Here is a 25,508-nt window from a genome sequence, read left to right as displayed (position 1 = left end):
GTGGCTGCGATAAACATTGGCGGCATATAATTGGCTCCATACCACATTCTGTTCTTGTTCTGGCTGCGAATTGAGAAAGAGAATGCCGCTCTTTTTTATTTAATTTTTTCCCCAACTATCTTTGCACGAGAAGGGAAACTATCGCCGGTTTCATAGGTTATAAACGTCGGGGATTCATTGTACCGCCCCTTTAAATTTCCCCTCTCTCCCTCTTGTCTTGTCCCCAGTACAAAGTAGCCAACCGATGTTCGGGTTAACGTCTTCTTCTTTCCTTTATAAACCTGTCTATCTATCTCTTTTTCTTTTCCACTTCTAAGTAAATTGTGGCCCTTCTTTTTTTTTTTTCTTTTTTCCATTTATGAATTTTACATGTTTGGCACTAACCACAGCCTCTCCTTGTGTCTCGTGGTAGTCCTGTGGCGCCATCCCTTTTTATGCACCAAAGTGCGCGTCGGGACTGGTTCGCACATTTCCCCTCGAGTGTCGTCGACTGTGTCGCAGCAACTTGCATCTGCCAGTAGCAGGAACATGTATCTGTTAATTTGTAAACAATTCCATCGCAATTCTTCGACACACTCGTCTAATCGTGAGGGCAACAGGGGTGAATTGGGTGATTACGACGAGAGAACACACGGACGCCACCTGTTGGGTAGCCCCTGAGCACCGCCAATCTCCCTACATTTTACTCCTTGTTCTTTCACAGTCTGCTCGAAATAATTCCAATGATATTATGGCAACCATTCCTCCTAGATGGTGCATAGATTTGATCTCACCAATAATAATAATAATAATAAAAGCCTTTATTGCAAACATTTGCCTCATACATTATCCGGCATGCGAAAGCCCTCGACTACTTTCGTGGTTGCTGCCGCAAAGATCAGAAGAGTTTCGGGTCTACCCAATAAAAATGGCGGCGTGTTTGCCCGTCGTGGGTGGTTGCGACGCACTCAGTCGTGCTCAGACGCAAATGTGCAAACCGGCCTCGAGGGTCGTCGGTTTTCTGTGCCCCTGCCACAAGGGTGGTGGTTCCTCGCCCGTGCCGAATCTTTTTGGTCGGTGCATGCGTCTCCAACGGTGCCAATCGGCAGGCGGGCGCCCGTTTCTAACCCTGGTTGTACCTGCGGGTGGCTCAGATGGCGTCTCCTGCCAGAGGTCTCCTCTCCCGACGGGAACCCTGTGGGGTAGGTCATGACCTCCTCGCTTTGCATCCTCCCCCTCTCTCTCTGCTGCCCGCCTCGACGGCAAGTCGCTCTCTTCCGCCTTCTCTCTCCCCCCTCTCCTCTGGCTGTGCACGGCTTGGGAACTAACGTCTTGCCGAGATTTCTGTCTGCCGGAATTGGGACCCTTTTTGTTTTGCTGGCGAGCAATTCGCAACTGGTGCCTCTGCGTTTTAAGCCACCGTAGACGTATGATTCTTGCTCGTTAATCTGGACGGACGTTGTTCCGGCGATGCTGACTGCACACTCTGCGTTAGTAGTCATACTTCCCTGGCACTGGCCAAATCATCTCGCTGAATTGTCGAATAGCAGTGAAGGGGAATCTGTATGCTGCTTCCTTGGCAGACTGGAAAGGTCAGGCTGTACCCTTCGTTGGTTTGGAACATAAACCCCCCATATGTTTTATTATAGTGATAATACTTATTATTAAAGGGACCATGAAATGACCTTTTTACTTTTTCCAGATAACTTTTACATTAAACCGTCAATGTTCACTGAATGCCGAACAGGCATCCGTTTTCGTCTCGGTTTATTAACTTTTACACAAAAAATTATTGAAATATCGACTTTTTCATTCTCTCCAACTGACCGCAAAAGAAGCCGTGACGTAGACCGTTTCCGGAACCGGAAGTTCTCTCGGCAGTAGGAGAATGGGAGTGTTAGCGGCAACGAGTTGGGGTGCGCCGGTAGGTTTTACTGCGCTGATGTCACCGACGTATTTCCTGAATCGGCGCCTCTCATCGCCGCATCGCAGCTGAGCGAAATTCAATGAGATATGTTGCGCTACAGCGACAGCATGGGACTAGTCCCATACGCCGGTATGCCTGTTGGGAAGTGCAGCGAGTCTTGTCACCACCCCGTCATTGTTGGCAGAAGGGCCGGCCCGTGTCAGTCGTTTGCAAAGCGACGTAGATGGCGTTTTTCGCGGCCTCGGAGATGCAGGAGCGAGCCGACGTTAAAAAAGATACGTTTGAACTACGAGTGTCAGCAAGAGCCACGTAAATACCTGCTTACACTCGGAGCGGACGCGCGCGCTTGATGGAAGTCTTGTATTCGCGCTGTTGGTAAGCGCTTCGGGACCGTTCTTTTACGATTGCAACTCGATACTGACGCGACACTCGGCAAAGAAAGGTTGGACCGGGGTCGACACGTGCAGTCTGTCAGAATAAAAATGGCATACCAATAACAAAGTGTACATACCGTGTTACGAAGGCAATCCATACGGCGTTTATTTCAGCTCTATATCACACAAAACAAGAAGATAGAATCGACGAGAGTCCCTTTTCGACGAGTGTTCGTCAACACTGCCTCGGAAAACAAGGGGAAGAGATTGACCTCCTCACCTCTTAATCTAGAATTGAGGTCAGTGATCAAACTATAATACGGGAAGGGTCCACAAGGGTCGCGCGGGCATATTCCATTTAGCACGCCAGCCGGTCGTAGGCAGACGGTCTTGCGACGAAGCAACGCAGCGCCGAGTCGGAATGCCTGCTAGGCCTATACGCTTCGTCGGAGTCGGTGAATCCAGCGTTCTTGTTCGTCGTGGTCTGTTTTAAGTACTGTTTTTTTGCTGCTTGAAGTCGGCACGCGCGGGAAGAACACGTAGAAAAATAAACGTTCAGTCAGTCAGAGTTTTGAGGGGAAGGAAAACAAAGAAAATAAATGTTCGTCGGTCGCCGTCACCCAAGTAACTGGCGGCCCTGCCCTACTGCGCACGCGCAGTAGTTGCTTCGTTTACCACACGATAGATGGCGCTTGGCTCTCAGCATTATCATGCATGAGGAGTGTAGACACAAAGTGGAGACAGCGCACTAGGAAATTAAGAGGAAGGTTTTTGGGCTATAGCGAAGATACGGAAGAGCAAGTCTCAGTTAAGAAGAAAGTTAAGGCCACAGAAAGAGATCGGTGGCTAGAGGGAATGCAGACAAAGACTGCTCTGGAAAGCTATAGATTAAACAAAAGAGTTATTGCCAAAGAAAGCATTTATGACAATTCTAGGGGAAGCTCATTGCTGTTTGAGGCAAGAACGGGTGTTCTGCGAACCAGAACATACAGAGTGAAGTACCAGGAAATTGATACAGTGTGCACTGCTTGTGGAGAGGAGGACGAGACGGCTGAGCACTTGATACTCTACTGTAAAGGGCTTCACCCTATGCCTACCGAAGACAACATAGATTTAATAAAGTCATTGGGTTTTAGAGACAGCGAAGGGAGAGTGGATTTCAAGACTGTAGAGATTACCAAGCAAAGATTAAGTGAATGGTGGCAGAAATCGAGAGAAAACTAGGTATTTTCTTAATCACTGATGGCAAGGGGGTTTCATAGCCTCACTTTCTTTGCACTGCGGAGTGAATATAGATTTCACATTTAAATATTCTAAGCTTAAATGGTAAAACAAAATGGCTAGGTGGCGTAAGCTACCGCCCGATCCAAAGGGCTCAGCCGTATTCATCCATCCATCCATCCTATCAAATTTGGCAATTTTCGCCACACATCTCTAATTATGCTACAAAATGTGGATCTGAATATTATTTAACAAAACTTTTAGGAAACATTCGCCGGCTATTCATTGTTTACGATCGCGGTGCTGGTGAGGTAGGCTCTTACCCAATAGGCGATGTGGATTCGGCTGACGTGCACCGATTCTGCGTATGCATCGTAGTGAACAGGCGAAGGAAGGAAGGCGCAAAAGAGTCCAGTTTTCTTTTAAAAGTTCTATAGCAAATGATTTTTTTGGGCTCCCTATTTTTGTGTTTTTGTGTTTCTTTTCACACCTTTTACGACGTGCGGTGGATGAAACTCGATTTTAAAATCATTTCATGGTCCCTTTAAAGGACACATGCAAAGGAAAAAAACATTTTTTTAAAACGGCTTAGATGGAAAAAGGACGCCATAAAACGATTTTACAACGAAGAAAAAAAAATTTTTAGAGCTATATTTACGGCGCAAAACGAATTTGTAGCTGGCGCCCGCGGGCACCGCGGAAATGTGGTCCGTATTTATCACGTGACTGGTCCTTATTTATCACGTGGTGCTTGCGTTCTTTCGGAAGCTTCCTATGGCCTCTAAAAGTAACTTATTCATCTCTGTTTGAAGTATAACAAAAACTAAGATGAATAAGTAACTTTTAGAGCCCAAAGGAAACTCCTGAAAAAGCGCAAGCAGACAAGATATAGACCTGTGCGCCGGCCAGACGACGGCGGCGGCTTTCCGAAGCAGACAAACTTGTATCTGTTAATTTATAAACAATTCCATCGCAATTCTTCGACACACTCGTCTAATCGTGAGGGCAACAGGGGTGAATTGGGTGATTACGACGAGAGAACACACGGACGCCACCTGTTGGGTAGCCCCTGAACACCGCCATGAAGAAACGCATTGAAGCGGCGTTCGCACAACGCTCAGCGTGCGGCAACGACGCAGCGCGGCGGCGCGCGGGCCTACCACGTGACCAGCGGCGGCTCCCGCGAGCGCCAACTACAAATTCGTATAGCGCCGTAAATATAGCTCTAAAATTTTTTTTTTCTTCGTTGTAAAATTGTTTTATGACATCCTTTTTCCATCTAAGCTGTCTCAAAAAAATGTTTTTTTTCCTTTGCATGTGTCCTTTAACCCCTTAAGTGCCAAATTTGTTTTTCCAAAAGTAACCTAAAAGTGCCATATATTTTTATTTTGAATTGTTATTCCTCTAGTATTACACATAACATTTGAAAAGTTTATTACGCAAAAATGAGCGGAGGCAAAAAAAAATATTTGCCAACTAAAACGAGTGCTGCCATCTATGATCAGCGCCGTAAAACTACATGGACAGGCCTAGCTCGTCCGTGGAATTGAGGGCTACCGAAAAAACCACTGTACGAGCTGAGCTCGTCCACGACATTTTTAGCCAGAAAGTGGCCGACGAGCTTAGCTCGTCGAAGGCACTTAAGGGGTTAATTAATTAATTAATTAGTGCTTCAGAACAACCGAACTCCTGATTTGAAGCGTCCTCGTGCTTCATATCTTTATTTTGCAAGTCATCAGTTGGGACGAATCAGACTGTAAAATAAGCGAATAATACACTATAGATTTGAAAATTCCTGGGTCAGACTGCAAATCGTGCCCAGCAATCTTACAGTTGGGCCAGCAATTTGAGAGACATGGTAGGAAAAAGAAAGATTACTCTACAAATAAAAACCAAGGTTGCAAACTACAGACACACATAAAATAGGAGCGGAACCAAAAATGTAGTCATTTAAATCACCTTCCGTCTTCTATGCGTTGATAGTGCTTTGGTTTTATTGGGGTTGATCAATTTTATTTCCCACTTTGTGCAGGTCTAAACACAGGTTATTAATTTGTTGATCCACTACTACTAAACTAACACTCTCGCCTTTCTCTCCAAGCCTTACACTATTGCACCATGCTTTAACGAAAACCCAGCTAAACTCGTGAAGGTCGTTTCCAAGCTTCCACTTGTCCATTTGTAAGCTAATTTTAATCAAACTATATTTATGGACTGTGACCTTTGGAAGTCTTTGGAAGTCTTTGGAAGTGCCCAGCTATACCTAATTGAGTGAATTTACAAACCTTGCTATATTCAAATATTCTTTCTTCAATCTCAAATGAAACACAAAAAGAATTTCGAATGATGAACGCAGGTTGTTGGGGCACCTCTGCCTAACATATTCTCTTGCATAACAACCACAGTTTAATTGTGAAAATTTTACTGCAGTGTAGATTTCAACATTCACAAACTGTTAGTTCCTTTCGAAATACACCTGGCACGCGCACGCATCATCGCACTTTGAAAGTGTGTTTTTCTCCCAAGCACGCAAATAATTAATTGTGATGTGTGTAATGTTTATACAGCCAGCAGTTAGTCAGCCCAAATGGACGTCTGATGTCTCAGATGTAGATGAGCAATTTAGCCAGTGCAGTACAACTGCTAGTCTGGGGTCTTTAATGTGCACCACGCAGTAGTAATACACAACCACATGTCGGTACGATGCTCATCCAGATCAAAACGGGCAGGGGTGGGGATTGATCCCAGGATCCCTAAGTTCAGCAGCGCAAGCTTTCACTCCAAGTGCTCCAAGCTGGCATGCGCTAGACCACTCAACCACCAATCCCCCAAGCACGCAATTGCGATATTCATACCTTTTCAAGTGTTGTTTGCGGCGGGTTACCCCGTTAAGTGCACTTCTTACCGAGCACCGGTGCACTGCAGAAAAGCGACACCCCCAGAGCCCGCTTGCGCAGGTGTTGCTCATCTGCAGTGCACCCGTGCTCGGTAAGAAAGACGCTAAACAGGGCTAACCTGCCACGATGGACACTTCAAGAAATAAGAATATTGCAGTTCATTTTGAAACGAATATTGAATAGTGTATTATTCGAAACTACATTCAAAATTTTGATTATTCGCACACTACCATTTTTGTTAATGTGTCTGCAGCAACTAATGAGACTAATGTTTGTTTCATTTTACAATAAGTCTTGACAACGCCGCCTGCTCAGCTGTGTCAATCGACAAAGCACTTTGCTTTCGAAAATAATTTACAACAGGAGATAAAGGCAAGTAATGTGGTTACGGGACTCGGACATAAGATTCAGCGAGTGTCAACATTCTAACATGAATTGTATGTACCACATGGTGCAGCATTGTCCGGAAAGGCTTTATTTGAGAAAGGCCTCAAATAACAGCGTATCTGATCCACAGCATCAACATCAGTCACTTCTCGACAATCGGACAGAATCAAAGAGGACTTCATTTTGGAGAGAGCTCCTTTTTTTCGCAGCACCGAGGCAAAAGAATGGGCGCAGCTGATTCATTCTCCACCCGAACGTCTATTTTGGGCAAACATGGGGAAGAACTTTCCAGGAGTATCTCTGGAAGTGGGGAGAACAGTTGTTGTTTGCAAAATCGCGTAGAGGGCCGTTTGGCCTTCTTCCATGCCTTGGTTTTCCGCGAACGTCGACCAGACCGGCAAGCGCTTGGGGCCTACCAGCCCTTGTCCGCACTGCGGAAGACAATGCTAAAAGGGGTATGAAGCACGCGTAAGAAAACGAAAGTGAAAACTTTCAAGAGAAACTGGAAAACTTGAAATGCAGAACCGCAAAACACGGTTGGAAAATCTCGCCGAGCAGGTTTGAACAGTCTACGAGAGTGGCAGAAAATTTCTGGCTGATAAGGTGCAAGAGAGTCGCACCAGTTGCATCATCATCAGCAACATGGCGGCAGCCTAGGAGCGTTTTTTGGAAAGGTGTATACTGAAACCCGATCACAGCCGTTGCCACGATCCCATAAAGTGAATTAAGCAGTGCAAAGAGGGCGTCATCACGGCGCTCGTTTTTTTTAGATTTGCTATCACTGACTGGACCTCTCGTGCAATGAAAGAGCGCAGGATCGCGGCACCTTTATTGTGTGTGATTAGTTCAGGTGGCGATGGCAAACTTGCAAAGACGACGAGCGCAGTGACGATGCACTTTTGTCACTGCTTGATTGGCTTCCTCGAATCGTAGCGTCGGAAGCGTTCGGACTTGAAGCGGAACCAGGTATGAACCGCAGGCGACCGTCGGCGTGCCCAGCTGATTCCGGACAAACTGCAGCTCGCCACATGGGCTCGTGACATCGCGGCCTTAATCGTACCGTACTGAGGGAGGGCACAGCGGGCGTTTTACGTCGCAATCAATTTATGAAGTAAGGTGTGCAACGGCCTCCTCCCCTCGCGATTACTTCAGTTACAACAAAGGGGCTCCTTACAATTGAAGGGCACTAAGAAATCGAGGCCCTACACACACTTGCCAAAGGAGTAGACCCGTGGAAAACTCATCAGCAATGTATGTTCGTGACACACTCTACTTTTGGAGGAATTTAAACTTTTCTTTATAGTTCAGGTGAACCCGGAGGTCGTAAGAGTGTCGAATGTGCAGTGCATCTGAACCCATCCAAACCTTCCTGCAACCAAGCATAGCAAATCGTAACACACGCCTAACACACACGAGACGCATCCTGCAGGTTCTGGGTTTATTGGAGTGATAGAGGCAAGATTTTTAACAGCATTGAAGCCAAGGGCTTTTATCGGTGTCAAAGCACCGCGCCATTCAATTAAAAATATTTCACACACAACACAACTAAGAAATCAGCTAATAGCCCCACCATGATTTGTTTCTTCAAGTCTAAACCATGGTCCCAAAGCAGGCATCCCATTTTGCCGTTAAATTTGTTTAATCATTTATCCCTAGAGCTTGCGGAACCACCTGCCTGCACCACTTGCATGGAATGTTGATTGCGCTTTCTTCCGTTCAGTGTTTCAAACCCTTTTTTTCTATTGTTTAGTCATTATGTAAAAGGTGTCCCCAAAAATATTTACGGACATTTTTTTAGTGCAAAAATATTCTATGCATCATTGAACGCTCATTCTCTGCCGAAATGTAGCCCTAGCGGTCCGAATTGGATGCTAAACTTTCAGAACTAACCGTTATCTCAGTCAAAAGTTACAGGTGATTTTCTGAAAATTTCAATTGGAAAATGGGGATTGTTTTGGTAACTGGTGCCATTCACCTGCATGTATTATAAGAGGTTCATCGGCCACCAGGGCCGGCCTTTGGGGTGGGCGACCTGCGCAGCCGCACAGGGCGCCATTCATAGGGGGGCGCGGAAAGGGCCGCCAGCTCATGCAGGACCCGTATCTCGAGGGGATAAAAAAACAAAAAACACGATCGGTTCGCTGAGTGCGCCCCCTCCCCCCTACATGTAGAAAAAGTTGTTGGCGCTCGCTCTTTGGCATTGCGGCCGCAAAACCAGCGACTATACTTTGTTTCACCTTAGCTCCGAGCGTGGCCGATGTTACGAGCGGAAGGGCCAATCTAACGTCGAAAAAGGCACACCGTCATGGCGTGCTCTCCGCAGTTGATAGGACCAGTGGTGTTCGCGGTCTTTCAGATCGTGCTCCTCCACCAGCTCATCCTGTCAAGAGCGAAGAACGCCATGACGTTGAACTTTTTGCGCTCTTTGATTGGACCTTCGGCTCATAACAACGGCCACGCTCGGACCTAAGCTGTAACCAAGTATAGGCTATTGTTATAACTGGCGTCCATCGACTCACAGCCACTTGCAGATGTTTTACTATAGAGAACCTCTCCTCCGTGAGATTCAAAGCGTCAGGGAATGAATCGTGAACGGCAAGCGATCACCTCCGCACAGCTCTCGAATTACGAGCGGAGCAAAACCTGACTCGAAAAAAGCGATGGAGCCAGCATGCCGCAATCTTAGCGATACTTACCAAACGGTGGCGCCAAGCTCATCGGCGAGCAAATCAGTGTGTCGGAGCGAGTCACGTGACAAAATACTCAATTTTTAAGTGGAAGCTAAAAGAAAAGGAAATAAACTGTTCCTCTCCACCTGCACCACCCGACGGTATAACAGGTTTAATCCAACATAAAATAAAAAAAAATAAAAAAAAGAAACGTCCCGTGTCACGTGACAAAATACTATTGGAACGGATTTTTGCTCTTAGTTATCCCGTGCTTCGCTCAGAGGCTCTGATTGGCTCGCAGAAAATGTAAGCTTCGCCCCTTTGCCAAGTTATTCTGAGCTGAAGCATGCCTTCGCTCAGGAGGTCTGACCGGGGGTAAATTGAACCCGATTTCTCCCAGCATTCGAGCTGCGCTTTGGGCAACACTCGCTCTGGAGTCTTTGGAAGTAGGCTATAAACGAACCAATGCCTCCTCGGCATCCGGTGAGCCTCTGTGCCCAGAGGCTTCAACCCGACTGAAAATAATGTGTGAAGAACTTTGGATCCGCAGCTCTCTCTTTTTTGTGTGAGCGACCAGTGACGACCCCGGACTCGCAATGCCGATTAGTGTTGCCAACTCAAAAATTCAGAAACACGCCGCAAGAATCCCGAAAACCGCTAAATGAATAATGTTGCATAGGAGTGGCCGAATCACCGCAGGCAGACCCTGGCGTCCAACATGAAGCTTGAACTCTTGCAGGGCAGCCCACGGACCTTATACGTAGCAACCACCCAGCTGCTGAAAGCATGCAGCGATTACATCGACAATCATCCCGAAGTCGGGTACGAAACTGCACTGGCAACTGCGAACGGTCTTGCCGAGAGCATGGGTGTTGACAGAGTGATGAAACCGGCCCCTTGACTGCGACGTAAAAAGCGCCAATATACCGATCTCACCAAGCGTTCCACGCATGCGCGACGCCACCATAACTGTAGTTCATAGGAGTCACATGCCAGTTCACGAGAGAGCTCATGCCGCCTCGTGCTCTGCGCGCGCAGACCGCCAGTGGGGTTGTCGCGCGTGCAGAAAGACTACAGCTCCCAGGATGCTTGGCGGCAGCGGTGGCGTTCTCAAACTACCTGGTGAGATCGGTCTATTCAGTTATGAGTGCCAAGAGGAGGTTGATGATGTCGAGACAAAATTCAAACGGGAGTTCTTCTAAGAGATGATTGGCACCGTAAAGATATCGATTGAAGAGGGCTTCACGCGGATGGAGCAGCACGTGAGCCTCTGGAGGTTTCTTTAGGAACTCACCCGACTTCCCGACAAAGCAGAACTTCTTAAACTGTGCCAAGACCTTGACCATGCACTGAGACACCTAAAAAGTGCAGACATCGACGGTACAGATCTCTGCGAAGAGCTGATCTACCCATGCAGCCTGCTGCCCACTGGATGCAGTGATCCCCAGGACATCCTCTACTTCATTCTGCACAACCATCTACGTGGCAACTTCCCTTATGTCATTGAGGATCCTCCTCACTTTGCCTGTGTCAGTGGCCACCTTAATTACAAAAGCGCCAAGCGCTTTTGTAATAAAGGTGTGTGACCAACTAGCCCAACAGTTAATTTTAATTCAGTGGCCACCGCTGAGAGGAGTTTCTCAAAATTAAAGCTTACAAAGACATACCTAAGATCAACCATGGAAGATGACAGGTTATCGTCACTGGGAATTTTGTCCATTGATAACAGGATAGCGTCTAGCCTGGATATGTCGCCCAATTTGCCGTCGCCCAATTTGCGATGTTGAAGGCTCGGAAGGTTGCTTTCTAGGGTATTTGACATGGTTAATTTGTGCTTTTGTTTTCTCTTTCTATCAGACGTTAGCTTGCTGTGGGAGACCCACAGCTGAAATTTGGTTAATCTGAGAAATAAATGTATTTTGAACCATTTGATCACGGTGCCGACAAAACTCTCAATACTCACGAACGTCGTTTGTTTTTAGAATATGGTTCTCGATTGACAACAAAAAAAATCGCGACCATTCGCGCTGGGTCACTCTGGCATGTTTACTTCTGTTGGGTGCGAAAATAAGGGGAGGGGGGGGGGGGGCGCCACGGCCGCAGTTTGCCCAGGGCGCTTGCTGCTCTAAGGCCGGCCCTGTCGGCCACAAGGATAACGGTTAGTTCTGACACCTTGGCAGGTTTAGACCGCTAGGCCTACATTTGGCCGAAGAATGAGTGTTCGGTGATGCATTATTTATTTTGGCCAAACAAAAGAAAAAAAGGCTGTAAATTTTTTTGGGACACATTGTACTAACCATTGTTATCATTTTTTTTTACCGCTCCCCTCTGTAGTTGTTTTGGCTTTGAGAGTAAAACATATAAATGATGAAAACAGTATTTGCTTGCCCTTAACTGAGCCAACACTGCCTCTGCGGAGTGCAAGTTCGTCAGCTTCTTGCACAGGGGTTGCAGTGCCATCAGGACGCCAAGCCCGGATTGGCTCTGTTGGAAGAGCAGTGGGTAGACCTCAATGCTAGCTGCCTCAAATTCTACCCACTAGCCTTCCAATCGGAGCCAATCTGAGCTCTGCATACTGACAGCGCTGCGACCCTGCGCAAGAGGCGGACAAATTTGCGCTCCGCATAATAATCAAATCCTGTGAACAGCCTCCTCCATGTAACGTCATCCGTGCCAACTCAGCAATCAGGCCCGACGCCAAGCGTCCTCGAACGCGCTGACCGAACACGAGGCCCGGCCGAGCACTGGCGCAGCACTCGTGTCGAGTCTGCACGCGCACTCGCTGAGACGACATTGAAATTCTAGTTCATGGGCATCGGTCATTTTATGATCGCTGACAGAGTGAGAAGGGCAGGGCGCGACTTTCGAACGCCCAGCCTCCAGCACGATCTCCGTGCCTTCCAGCCGTGCTTTGGCCGGGTACTCACACTCGAGCTGCACGAGACGTTGAAGCGTCGTCAAAGGTAGCAAGCTCGCGCTGGAGGCGGGATGTCCGAAGGCACTCTCCGTTTTTGTTACCTCGTCGGCGACAATAAACGGAGTCGGTCGAGCCGTGTTCGTAGTCGGAAAGCGTGGTAGCCGACGCCCGTCCTGACTCCGTGAGGGTTTGCGTGGTTCGTCTGCCCAACGTGCCCGGCAGAGCACCCCTGGCGGCAGTTCTGGGCCTGGACGGACTTCCTGAGCTACCTGGAGTTCATGGCCAGCTTTGCCCTGTGCACGGGGGCCCTTCTGTACCTGTTCCTGGACTGCGCCCCTCTGGTGGAGGCCCTGGGCTTCCTGGCCCTGCTCACCGAGGCCCTGCTGGGGCTGCCCCAGTTCTGGAGGAACCTGCGCAACCGCTCCACACGGGGCATGAGGTGCCTTTTGTTTCTGCCTTTTGTGTATTGAAGCATCGAATGCTTTTTAATGAAACCCCCCTAATCCCAGAACTTTGTCCGTCTGTCTGTCCCTTTCCCTCTAAAGTAAATTGGCGTCACATGACCCATAACAAATTTAGTTTACCCGCTAAATTTAGGAGGGAAATTAACGAAAATATGGGCTGTTTTTCGCTCCATAAAAAAACTGTTTAATGTTTTCTAAACAAATTTAGAAATTGCTTCTTAAACTCTACATTCGAGAATTTGAGAGCCCCCAGTCAAAAACGCGTGCCTTCCCTCTTCCGCGGACCACTCAGCAACCAGATGGTGCTCCTGTGGACCCTGGGGGACGTGTTCAAGACGGTCTACTTCGTGGTGCGCTCCGCCCCGACACAGTTCTGGGTGTGCGGCGGCCTCCAGGTGGCGCTGGACGTCGCCATCCTGCTGCAGGTCGTCTGGTACTGGCGCAAGTGCAGCACCAGCTGACCCGGCACCCCGGCGGGGCAAGGGGCAGGGCCACCCTTTCTCTCCTGTGTCGCCGGCAACTGAGCCCGGGGACCCGCTCTGCGTCGTCGTCCGGTTGCCGCACGTTTGCACTCGACCGGAAGCGTCGGAACCACCCTGGGCCGCTTACGACGAGAGGACACGGTGTCATGCCGGGGCCATCTATTGAGCAGCCCTTGAAACTCTTAGATTTGCATCTAACCGTAGTCGCCGACATAGCGAGTACGGTGGAGTGGCTCTTTAGAATGCCTCCAGCAAGCGCACGCTACCCTCCGCAGCACTTTGGCCGCGCATGCGCGCTGGAGGCTTGCAAGAATCGGCAGCATCGTCGAAGGTAGGAAGCATGCGCCGGAGGTGGGATTATCGAAGGACCTCCTCGCCATTCTCGTTTTGTCAGTGAATGTAGGCTCGATTCATTTACTTGCACCCGCTGCACTGATGCAGAAAAGTGTGGAGCAATGTACTTTCGGTTGTATTGTGGTATAGACCGCACTTATAAATCAAACACAGTGGTGCACACCGAGCGTAGCCACTGCAGGTTAATACGGATGCATAAAGGAATACCGTTGAACCCTTCACACCAGGTGGCGGCGCGCACCACCTAGCCGTACGACGTAGCAGCGGGCGCTATCTATCAAGCAGCCCCGGGACACTTGCAACCTGCGTGTAACTTACTAGGCGGCAACCTGCCCCTGACCGGAGGCCTGTCCCGGCTTCCATCGTTCCTTTCGCCCCAAAATAAATGGCAACAACGTTCCGTGGCACATTTGCAGGACAAAATCAACGCACCATCTGCGAGAAACGGTCGCTCGTAGCGTCGTCCGAGTTACTCGGAGCCCATGGCGAAATGACGACGCATGAAAGATTGGAAAATGAATGTGTGGACTGGTGCCATCCTTGGGCTGCATGATAAACGGCGCCGGCACATCATATCGGTCGCAAGTGGGCTCTACGCACTAAGGGTCGCTCAAACGTGAACTCTTGAGCCAACCCCGAGCCACGGACGAACGAAACTCGCAAACGCGTCTGCGATCGCACCGAACGGCTCCGCTGCATTGCCCAGCCGCTTGTGTTTGCCACTGCATGCTCACGCGATTGGCGAAGTTTTGTTCTCGTACGCTTACCTCGGAGCCAGCAGAATTACTATAGTTGGGACGCTATTTTCTAGGGAGCACCGTCTTAGTGCATCGGGAAATTATGAGAGAAAGATTTCTCCAATCGCGCTAAGCTGCAACGAACTAACAAAGCTTTTTTTTTTTTTTTGCGAGAACTGTGTGGTTGTTACGTCGACGTGCGCTATATGGTCATCCTCGATCGATGCCAGTGATAATGCAGCGTAGAAGCCGACTACTGCCCTGGAATGTCTGCCGCATGCTTTGTGCCTAGTCCTCCCAGCGCAGACAGAGACCCCCTGGTCCATAGTGTGGGCGCCAAGGCAGACAAATGAGCGATAAAGCACCGCCGAGCTGGCGAGCAATGTCCACAGTGAACCCGGGACAAAAGAAACGGAAAGAAAGACACTGAAAATTGCTCATATACTGCGGTAGTTTCCAACTTTGTAAAGCGAGGATAATCGCAAAACATACCCGCAAATGTGGTACCTATATGTGCTTGCCATGTGAGCTGATTTACACTGAACTCTGCCTTCCCCCCCGCCACCAGGACAGAAACAGATACACACTGACAAAAAGGAACCTCGCAAAACAGTATCTGTTGCCGTGGCGGTCGCCATCTTGGCCCTTCCAATAATTCAAAGCTTCGAGGTGGTCATTCTGAACCAGCCATGCCTAGATCTGGATGACGTGTAATTGTACTGAAAGTGTTCATGGCCACATCTCAGCATCTTTTGCACCATATATGCAATCAACTTAGGTTATCTCCACCTATCCTTTAAAGCGATATTGTCCTTCGTGCATATTTTATGAGGGTGGAATAATTTTTAAATGCTGCTGAGCACCGCCATTGCGCTTTGTGGCGGCACAATGCTGTGCACTTGTTCCGTGGCCACCGAGGATCAAAACGTAAAAAAGAGTTAGGGTTACTAGAGATGATTACACAATGACCGGAGACTCGACAACTCAGTTGATTTCAGACCTAAATAAATATCGAATCGCAACAAATGTCTTCATGAAGTGACCTGATGCCGCAATTTTGGATTGGCTCACCAAAACTAGAGTTGTTGAGCAGAATTAGCTAATTCCATGGATCAAAACGGCGACCATAACTTGGCACTACTTTCTCAGGATGTAGCGACTTTAGAGTGAAACCTGTTTAGAACTAACCCACGTACAGCGAATTATTGTCGATATCGAACTCACGGAAAATTTAAATAAAAATGCATGTAAAATGTACTTTTTATAACGAACAACATATTGGCTATATCAAACATTTTACCTACCGGGAAGACTTCCAAAAACCCCAAAACAATCGTCTTCTAGCCTAGGCCCTCCCCCCCCCCCCCTTTCCCCCCCCCCCCCCCCCAAAAAAAAAAAAGTAGGAAAGAAAGAAAAGTTTATAAGCTAACCGCGAACAAAATTGAGCGAAGAGAAGCGATTTAGAAGGGGAGAAAGCTCTAGAAACACCATCCCAAAGCAGTTGTTCACGAAGAAAAGCGATTCAAAAGTGGATATAAGCTAAAAAAACAAACTCTGCTTGCATTAAAAAAAAAAAAAAATCAAATTTTCCAGCATTTTGTTACAAGGCGGAAGCGAAGAGATGAGAAAGAAAAAGAACCTATCGCCTTACAGCAAACGCATCGTAGAAGTTCGTTGTTAATGGTTTTTGCTATATCGAACTACTTGCTATATTGAACTGATCGTAGTGTTTCCTGCTGTTCGTTATAAACGGGTTTGACTGTAATTTACCCCAGGGTGCCTTCATGCAGGCCTTGCTTAGGGCGGTGCCAACTGCCCGTTCCTTTCTCCCACCACCATCTTGTTTTTTGGATATTTTCGCGAGGCCATTAGCAACATTGAGTTCGTGCCAGCCTGTAAGCTCTGGCAACGCTACGCGGCTACTATGGTTTCCATAGAATCGACCGATTTCAGGCAGTTCAGTGGGTACAGTTGTGTTCATTTCAATGCTTCATACTTTCATTACTCTGCTACCTCATATGTTTATGTTGAAAGCTAGAGGTAATCATAGCTTCTAGCATAACGCAAGTAATATTAACTATACTTTGAATTTTTATTTAGCTGTCATTTGTGTTTTGGCCATTCATCTTGCAAGCTATGAGAATCAAAGTGAGCAAATGCTTTAAAAATATTGTGTCTTTAATGACAAACACATAACCTAACATTACCTACTTGCATGGCTACAGTGGTCGGCTACGTGCCCGTGTGACTGGCGACCCACAATCTTTTGACAAGGTTATCAATGCCATTGCCTGGCACTTTTGGGTACTCTGGCCATGAAACATCATGGCCAACGAAAATAGAGAAATACCCACGGCTGGTATCAAGAAAGGTCTGTCCTAAACAAAGTGCACGTGAAGGCACACTAATTTACCCGTCTCAAAATCTTGCTCCTGTAAAATATTCTAAAGGTAGTACTTCTTAGAATTAATGACGACATTAAGCCTGCAGTAACATTGTTGCTTATGGTACTTGCAATGGCTCGTGCTTGCCATGTTTTACGTTTTCTTCTCTCGGGTTAATTGTGAACGTTTCTCACTTCCTTTTCATGGGTGCCTACCTGGTTGTGATTTATTGTAGTTTATGTGGGGGAGATGGGTTTCAAAGAGAAGTTGGGAAGAGATATTTTTTAAACACGTTTGTAGATTCCATTACAGTCAATGGACACCTGTTGACAGCAGACTGAGATGAGAGGGGAAGTTTGGTGCTCTATCAAGGTCCCTTATTTTAGAGCCCCTCTTTTTTTGGACAGGCTTGTGCTTTGCATAATTTTTCCGGAGGAGTTGCTCAGGCACTCTGCTTACCGAACTTGAAATAGTGAAACTGAGCTTTAGATATGGCAGCAGATCACCAAAGAACCAGATGCGTGTTTGCCACGCATTCTAGTTAGGCTCGAAATAACCTAGGGACAATATCGAGGTAGGTAGACCACGCGCAAGAGTCTTGAGGTGCTCGGAGGCCTGTTCCCACGTACAGTGCGGTGCTGGTTCATTGCTCGATGCACTGCCGATTTAACTCCGACAAAGCAGGTTTTGAATTGGTTGAGAAGGAAACCTCGGCCATGGGGGGATGAAATGAAGCACTCCTGTAAGCTTGTTCCGTTCCAGGCAAGCAAAAAGGGAAATGCACCTTCGGACCAGAGCACTAAGCCCACATGTCCCCCCGCACGTCGTCTGGTTAGTGAAGCGAGCTTGATCAAGCACGCGGCCGGCAGTCTTCATTGGTTGCCAAGGGACCCCTCCCCGTCTGGGCATCGACGCAACAATACAGTGCAGAAGCCCACAGACTTTTTAAGGGGGGACATGGGCCTAAATTTTAAATTTTATTGAAAAAATTCATTTTTCAATTTTAAGGTTTTCAGTTTTATAAACTTATTATACACCCTTACACCAAATTTGATAACTATATGCCAAATAGTTACGTTGATATAAAATATTTTCAACACATTGTGAGGCAGTAACAAAGTAAAGGAGTTCAATGTTTGAATGCATTTTTCTCAGTTCCACTTTTTGCTGCAAAATTCATACAAAGGAATCTTTTGTTCGAAGGTAAAAGTATTTGGATACCACAATCAAGATGTTTCTGAACTGAAATTTACTGGGGAATCGGGCTATCTACTTTATTTTGTTTTAAGTTGAAGTCCTCAGTGATAAAAAACTAAGTTTTCAAAAATTGACATAGGACAGATATGCATCTCATATTTTGAGGTAATAACTCTTCCTGAAATATTTACATTTAAGTTATTAAAACTAGATAGCCCAAGGTCCCATATCCCCCACTTTATATTCAAGCAGTCAAAGTGATGCTTATTTGCTTCATTTGAATATCATAGATTTCTTAATGAAAAGTGACACATCATCTTATGCTGGTATGTAAATTTGTCCTAGGGAGCTGAAAGTTTGCACAGTACAGCTACATCTGAAGCTAAATCTCCCCTGAAAATTTCACTTTGATCACTTGAGTAGTTCAAAAGTTTAACCTCTAGCCAGTGTCCCCCCTTAAATCGTAGTGCACATACTAGGAATTGCTTGACTCATATATAGTTACGCATTAATGCACGACTCCAATCTTCTAAACGATTTAAAGAAAACTTTACTCAAGGGCAGGAATGCAGCATGGGGGAGCCTTGAGGTCACTCTGTGGAATCCCTCGTTATATGGGAGCCCAGTTTGAGAACCATGCACGTCATTGTTTACAAGGGCTGTTCCCTTCTGCACTGCCTCGTTGCATCAGTGCCAAGGCCGAGAGGGGTCCCTCCTCTAGCGTTTGAGACACGAAGGGGGTAAGTTTGACCACCTACGCCTTCTCAAACTGACCACCTGTGTTCAGGAGACATAGGTGGGCAGTTTGAGAAGGCCTGGTCTAAGCATCGCTTATTTAGTGGCTCTATTCCAAGCCAGTTGCCACCTTGTTGGTGCCCTGAGCTTCAGCAAGGGGCAAAATATATGGAAAATCTGGTGCAATTTTCCTAGATTTATTTTCTTACTTGCACGAGCGATGTTTGCATTTGTTGGCAGGAAAGGCGGACTTGCTACCACATGGCAAGTGTTATTACTTGAGTGCATCATTTCGAAGATTCTGGAGGCCAGCCATAGAAATGTGCTTTACAGTTGTTTGTTGTTCTGCATTTTAACGGTCACATTCCTTCGTCAAAAGCTGCAGGTATTGCGGTTATTTCCATAGCCATTTGACGTTGCGCTTCTGCTGAAAACCCAACAGTTCAGTGAGGTGACTTTCGCTTTTCTCTACACCACCATTGCCGCTTGTTTTAGGTGCTCTCAAGTTGTACCCGACTAGTTTAACAAAGACCAAAAAACAAATTACGCTTGTGACATGTAATTTTTTTCATCTCTCCATAGAAAGGTTGCACAAGGTGAATGTGCAATCCTGGTGTGCCGCAGTTTTTATAATTTATTTAGTACACCAGAGAGTGCAATGACCACCGAGAGTGCATTGTCCTGTTTTCGCTGCTGTTGTTTGCATGGTCTCATGTTAAATTAAGCAGTTGTCACAAACATATATTAGTGGCCAAAATGAGGCAACTGTGCAAATTCATGTTTTGTGGAACGACGCGACATAGGGCCTTAATTACTGGGTTTAATGCTTTTTACCATTGTTTACGGGATTAGGTACTCTTGAAGTGTGATTGAGAGAGCATTGGTTGGGTGTTTGCACCAGCTCTTTTGTTGATGTTTGGAGGGATGGGGGGCATGCCTGACTAAAAGGGCCTATTGAAAAATGGTTTTAAAAAAATTGTGCTCTATGCTTTCTAATGGGTTCAGTGTACTTTCCAGTGTTTTTCAGAATTTTTAGGGGGATATTTTTGAGCAAGATACAGTACCCAAAAAGAACCGTCAACCACTAGTATAGGAAGTAGTTTTTTTGTTGTGTAATTGATTTGTGCAAATGAAGACAACACTTTCAGTGTTCTTTTATGTTACCCTTCCACCCACGCTTGTTTCATCTATAGCCAACAATGTAGAGTGGAACCCACGGTATAAGAAAGGTTCTTTGAAATGTGTCATACCTCTAGATTTGTTTTCAGCGAAATATCATTTGCACGCTTGCTCCATATTTAACGGTTTCTTTATAGTCTGTGAAGGCAATTCGTTGTATGTGAAACTGCTGCAAGTGGAATGTGCCATACCTAGTCCACCCGTCATGCCTATTGCACTGCCAAGTGCCTACGTGCCCAAGTTTTGGTTCCTGTTTCATTAATTCTCACGAGCCTCTCGCAGTGGTCTTCCCATCCGTGTGTTCTTTCTTTCTGAACCATTGTTTGGAACGCCCTGCCGTGCCTCATGCACTTGACGAGGGAATGCAGACCTGAATACCCGTCTTATTTCTTCGACAGTCCGATTTCGTAGAAATTACGTCGTAGGGGTCTCGTTCATAACTTCTTGTCGAGTAGCACTCGCTTTCTTTGGCGGGACATGTAGCGATTTATGCGTCATTATTTATTCGCCAGCATCTAAGAAGATGCTAAGTTTGACGAGGTTTCAGGGCCCTTGTTCTCGAGTTGTGCAATTGACTGCCCCTTTAACTACGCAAAGAATTCTCGCGAGAATCCCCGGCTGGCTACGTTTGCCTGTTTCTGGCTCAGGTCTTGGAGGCTGCATTTTTTACTTGCCAACGTTCCCATTGGTGTGTCGCAATTGATCGTCATGAGCCAGTGCATCCCCCAGTGTGTGTTTCCTTATTTGGCTCACTCCCTTGTACGTTGAACGAACCATAATGCCCTCTTTTCTGCTCCAATGAACCCTTTTCAAAAGTCCGTGCCATCGCCTGTCCACAATTGCTTGTTCATGTACTCTGAGCATGCATCGGATACGAGGATTGCGTCAGCGTTCGGCGTGAACTCGGCTCGTCTCTTATTGAAAGCGAGCGCTGCGTCGGCATTCGGCGAGGACTGGGATCCAATCGCGTGCTTCGTGCCCCAAAAAATGGTGACCATCGATGTTGCTCGATGCACTTCTGAAAAGGGTCTGTCGTAATGATTACTGCTTTTGAGCTATTGATTCTGTAAAAGACTGAGAGGGTAAGGACCTCAGTTTTGGCACGCTTCCAGCTTGTTCGTTAAGAAAGGAAGACGTCCAACCAAGCCCTAATATGAAGCCCAGTGTTTCTAATTCCAACCCTGTCTCTTAAGGGGCGACTTTGGTGACGGCCGTCAAGGTGCAGCGACAGTGGCCCCCGAAGAAGAGGCCGAGTAGTAGGACACGAAACATTTTCAATTAGGGCTTGGTTGGACCTCCTCCTTTTTATTATTCCACCCAACCTGACAGATCCCTGTCGAATGTACACGTTCAGGTCCCAGCTTGTTCTACGCCGTGGAAAAAGTGCCTAGACGTCTCAGATTGTGGGACTATGTTTAAGAGTGTATACACCTTTTACCACTTGTTACATTTGAATGCACAATGTCCGCTTCAACTGCTGCTGCTTCAGGAATGTGCGACTAAAGATGGCTCTGAACTCTTGCTTAGACTGTCCGTGTGACCGAATATTTAGTTGACCAGATTGACAGAATGGTTTAGCCCCTTCCTTTTTGAACCGAGCAGTTGGGCTAACCAGATATTTCGCTTTACCAAATGTCAGATGAATGAGGTGTGTATGTAGTCTCCTGAAAGTATGCTGCTATGAAGTTGAACGGAGATCACTCTTTGTTCATTTGGTGCTTAGATGAATGATGGATTAATTTCTGAACATGTTATTTATGCTATGGATTTCCAGTCGGCAGGTTCAAATCGTAGCGAGGGTTGGTGCAGTGTTTCTCAAACCAATCCCCAGGTGGTTTCTGTTGGGGCAGGCATATGTTGGGGCATGCGCATGTTTTTCGTTGGTATGGCTTGGAAGCCCCAAAATTTTTAATATATTCTATTTTTACACCTTAATTGTGCGAGTCTTTCAGTTTATACAGCCTTCTGAGTGATGCTGTCATTTATTTTGTTCAACATGTGAGACATGCCATTGTAGCAGTTTTCTCTGAGTGGCATGAATTGTGTTTTACTTTATATTTATTAGATCAAGAACTGATGCAGACATGTAACCCACTAAACATGGTTTGTGCTTTCAGTTAACTTCATTGCTGTGAAGTATGTTGTAGTGCGTGTCACTGAGGGTCTTGCCATAGTTTTACCTCCTCATTCTTGATGAAGGCTTGCATCAAGCGTGAAGGAAGGGCTTCATTCGGAAGTCTACTCTTCAACCACGCAGGATTTTGCTTCAAGAACCACCGCAAGCCTGTTCAAGCTTACGTGTCGGTAGCCAGTGGGACCCGCTCGTCGAAAAGAATGTGCATGTGCTTGCAACAGGACCCATTCAAATTTAAACTTGGCAGAGGATGTGAGATTTGTGAGAATTTGCCAAAGATCGACCCATTCAAAGTAGCGCAGCGATTGAATGACTTCTCATGTTTCTCCCACAGCAGCTCTTTCGACCCGACTCGAAAGCTGAAGTCTAGAGTGCCTGTACTGTTTTCTAGTCACGTCATCTGAATGAAATAAACCTGCTCTTCCATTGATGTTGGAAGCAATGACTTCGAACTCCCTTTGAAACTCCATTTAATTTCTCTGCCATATCTCATCCCATTGTGTCCATGCACAGTTGTTTTCCTTGCATCGACCTACGAGCTTGCCATATATTTTTACTTGGGTATCAGGTTATTTGAGAATTATCTTTTTCACTGGAGGTATAACTTGGTTAAAGAGCATAACTCGCGCGAGGCCTTTTTTTTTACTTTGCATTTTGCCCCCTTTTTGGTCGAGCAAACTTTTTAAAACCACGTTTTCGTGATGCAGGAGTTGCATTCAAGAATGATGAAATAAATTTACCTAATATTTATGTGTTCACGGCAAAGTATCCCTCCAATAAGCTAAAGCAAAGAGAGTTCCAGTTAAAAGATTTGGTGATATCTTGAAAACAAAACTGAAGGAGTACTTATCGTGCATCGGAACGCTTTGAAAAAGCGCTTCAACTGGGTTCATCTAGAGTGCCTTCATGTGCGCTTCGCATAGAGTGATGCCAACTGCCTGTTTCCCTTTCTCACACCCTCTTCCACCGCCACTTTGTTTCTCTCATTGTTACCCCGTGCGCCGGAAAGTGGCCTTTGTGTTCATCGGTAATCCCATCCGAGGGGGAAAATGCTAATCCTCCCTCCGTGGGTTCCACAACGCTGCTCCGAACTTCTGAGATAAGGTGCTTGTTTCCGGGAGGGTTATAAGCCTCACGGATTATCGCCGAGGAACAAAATGGCTGCTGGTTTGTCAGCGAGGCGAGTGGTATTTCAAAGGGAGGCATCACCCTAGCAAAGCGCACATGAAGGCTCCCTAGGTTCATCATCTGTATAGATTACTATACTCCGTTTCACCTTATGTTGTACCGCAGCGAAGGCTAGAAGCGCGAGCTCGTAGCATTGGCATCAGCCCTTAGTGCACGAGACCTTGTGCCGCCGAGAGGTGCCCTAGAACAAGGAGCTCGTGCTTGTTGCCTTTCCTGCAGTACATCATAATACAGTGTACTAGAATACTTGAAATAGAGTATAGTTTATGTGAATGGCTACAAGTAGCTCGTGGAGAGGCGGGATTAGATTCCTAGGCAGGAAGCGGGAGCGGCATTTTTCGGATCACATTATCCCCTGTGCACGCAGTACTTGCACCTGATGACCCGGTGATTCAGTGCACGTGCACAACCACGAGAAAGAAATCGTTAAATGTTTTGTCTCTTCGTTTATAATTTCTGTTTACGAGGAACAGTGTTCTTCGGGACTGCTTTATAATGCAATTCAGTCAAAGTTGTGAAAATAAACTATTTTCTTAGTGCCGCGCTTCGTACGGCCGTTTCGGTTTCGGGCGATCACGTGACCAGTGACTGTCTTTCCGTCGTTCTGGGCAGAAGCACATCTCCAGCTGGCCACCCTGACGCTGGTTTCGCGCGAAAATTGCGGTGCATCGCCCTCGATGGCCGGCATGTTAACCGAGAAATTCCACAAGCTGGAAAAAATCGGCGAAGGCACGTACGGCGTCGTGTACAAGGCCAAAGAGAAGGGGAGCGGGCGCCCCATCGCGCTCAAGAAGTTCCGGCTCGAGAGCGAGTCCGAAGGGGTGCCGAGCACAGCTATCCGGGAGATTGCCCTGCTCAAGGAGCTCCAGCACCCGAATGTTGTGCGGCTTCTGGACGTTGTGCCGTGCGAGAAGAAGCTCTACTTGGTCTTCGAGTACATGACCGATGACCTCAAGAAGCACATGGACAAGGCGGCCCACGGCAAGGCCCTCCTGGGGCCCAAACTGGTCAAGAGCTACTTATGGCAGCTGCTGCAGGGCATCGCGTACTGCCACGCTCACCGCATCCTGCACCGGGACCTGAAGCCGCAGAACCTGCTCATTGACCCGAATGGGAACATAAAGCTGGCCGACTTCGGGCTGGCCAGGGCGTTCGGACTCCCGCTGCGCACGTACACACACGAAGTGGTCACGCTCTGGTACAGGGCCCCCGAAATTCTGCTGGGCGCCAAGTTCTACTCCACGCCCGTGGACGTCTGGAGCATCGGCTGCATCTTCGCCGAGATGCACACTCTCAAGGCGCTCTTTCCGGGCGACTCGGAGATCGACCAGCTGTTCCGCATCTTTCGGACCCTGGGCACGCCCGACGAGGACTCCTGGCCTGGGGTCACCCAGCTGCCGGACTACAAGCCCAGCTTCCCGCGCTGGGAGCCCCAGAGCCTGACCAAGCTGGTCCCGGGGCTGGACCCCGACGGCGAAGACCTCATCCTGAAGCTGCTCATCGCCGACCCTGAGGCTCGGATACCGGCCATCCAGGCGCTCAAGCACAGATACTTCAGAGACGTGTCCATGCAGAGACCTGCCCAGTGAACGAGCCCATCTTGCCAATTTACTAAGTTATCGTGGACAAGACAACCTATTCCCCATGCACAGCCAAAGTGCCTCCTGCAACAGATATCCGAATAGTACAAAGCTGCAACGGCTCGTGTCTCCTGGCATCCGCCGTTGTGGACGAGCTCTTCCAAGCTATTTGGTTTATGTTTATGTGCGCGATGCGCTCGAACCGATTCCCGCGACGACAGCGGGGAACTCGCTCTTTTTTGTCAGCCGTTTGTTGAACACGCGCTGCGCGAGCTCTGACAGATCCAGTGACAGCCTTTTCGCGGTAAGTTATTTTTTGAGTAATTGCCACCCGGTCGTGTCGCCAGCAGCCCATCTGTAGCAATCTGTAGTCCTCGTTCATTCTCCTTACTCGCGGCGGACGGCAGCTCCGAAGGGGCTACAGTTGGCTCCAACGACGTTGAGAGTTTCATCCGGGGCGGCTGCTCATTGTCCACAGTGCCGACATCGGGAGCTGAGGCGGTTACCGAACCCTGTCGCCGCTGCTTCTGCTTCTGCTTCTGCAGTCTCCAATTAAAGTTGTCAGTCGAGTTTGGAAATTTTGACAGCCGTTTTGTTGTCGTCTGCTTTTTCTCGACGCGCGCCATCTTGGAGTTGGTAACGATGAGTCGGCCGAGCTGCCACACTTGGTTGGGTTTCGCAGGCTTTAGGCGCGAGTCTGCCA

General features: G+C 47.5%; 2 protein-coding genes across 4 annotated transcripts in view; both read left to right on the top strand.

Moving 5' to 3' along the window:
* Window positions 1-17,735, top strand: part of LOC8030412 (solute carrier family 66 member 2) — a 28,870-nt gene extending 11,135 nt beyond the window's left edge. The window contains exons 4-6 of one of the 3 annotated variants that reach the window (XM_042292004.1): window positions 1,089-1,181; window positions 12,594-12,810; window positions 13,128-17,735. In XM_042292004.1, coding sequence (XP_042147938.1) covers window positions 1,089-1,181; window positions 12,594-12,810; window positions 13,128-13,296 — 479 coding nt within the window. In that variant the 3' untranslated portion in view covers window positions 13,297-17,735. The remainder of the gene's footprint in view (window positions 1-1,088; window positions 1,182-12,593; window positions 12,811-13,127) is intronic. The other 2 variants (XM_042292005.1, XM_040215656.3) reach the window with 2 other exon arrangements.
* Window positions 17,736-23,663: 5,928 nt separating this feature from the next.
* Window positions 23,664-25,387, top strand: LOC8030407 (cyclin-dependent kinase 2-like). Its single transcript, XM_002400976.5, has one exon. It carries the CDS (start codon window positions 23,903-23,905, stop codon window positions 24,812-24,814), a length of 912 nt encoding a protein of 303 aa, XP_002401020.1. The 5' UTR covers window positions 23,664-23,902; the 3' UTR covers window positions 24,815-25,387.
* The last annotated feature ends 121 nt before the right edge of the window (window positions 25,388-25,508 follow it).

Source organism: Ixodes scapularis, unplaced genomic scaffold (assembly GCF_016920785.2).
Source record: "Ixodes scapularis isolate PalLabHiFi unplaced genomic scaffold, ASM1692078v2 PGA_scaffold2__306_contigs__length_199485367, whole genome shotgun sequence".
Classification (NCBI taxonomy): domain Eukaryota; kingdom Metazoa; phylum Arthropoda; class Arachnida; order Ixodida; family Ixodidae; genus Ixodes; species Ixodes scapularis.
This window is presented reverse-complemented; position numbering and strand designations above follow the sequence as displayed.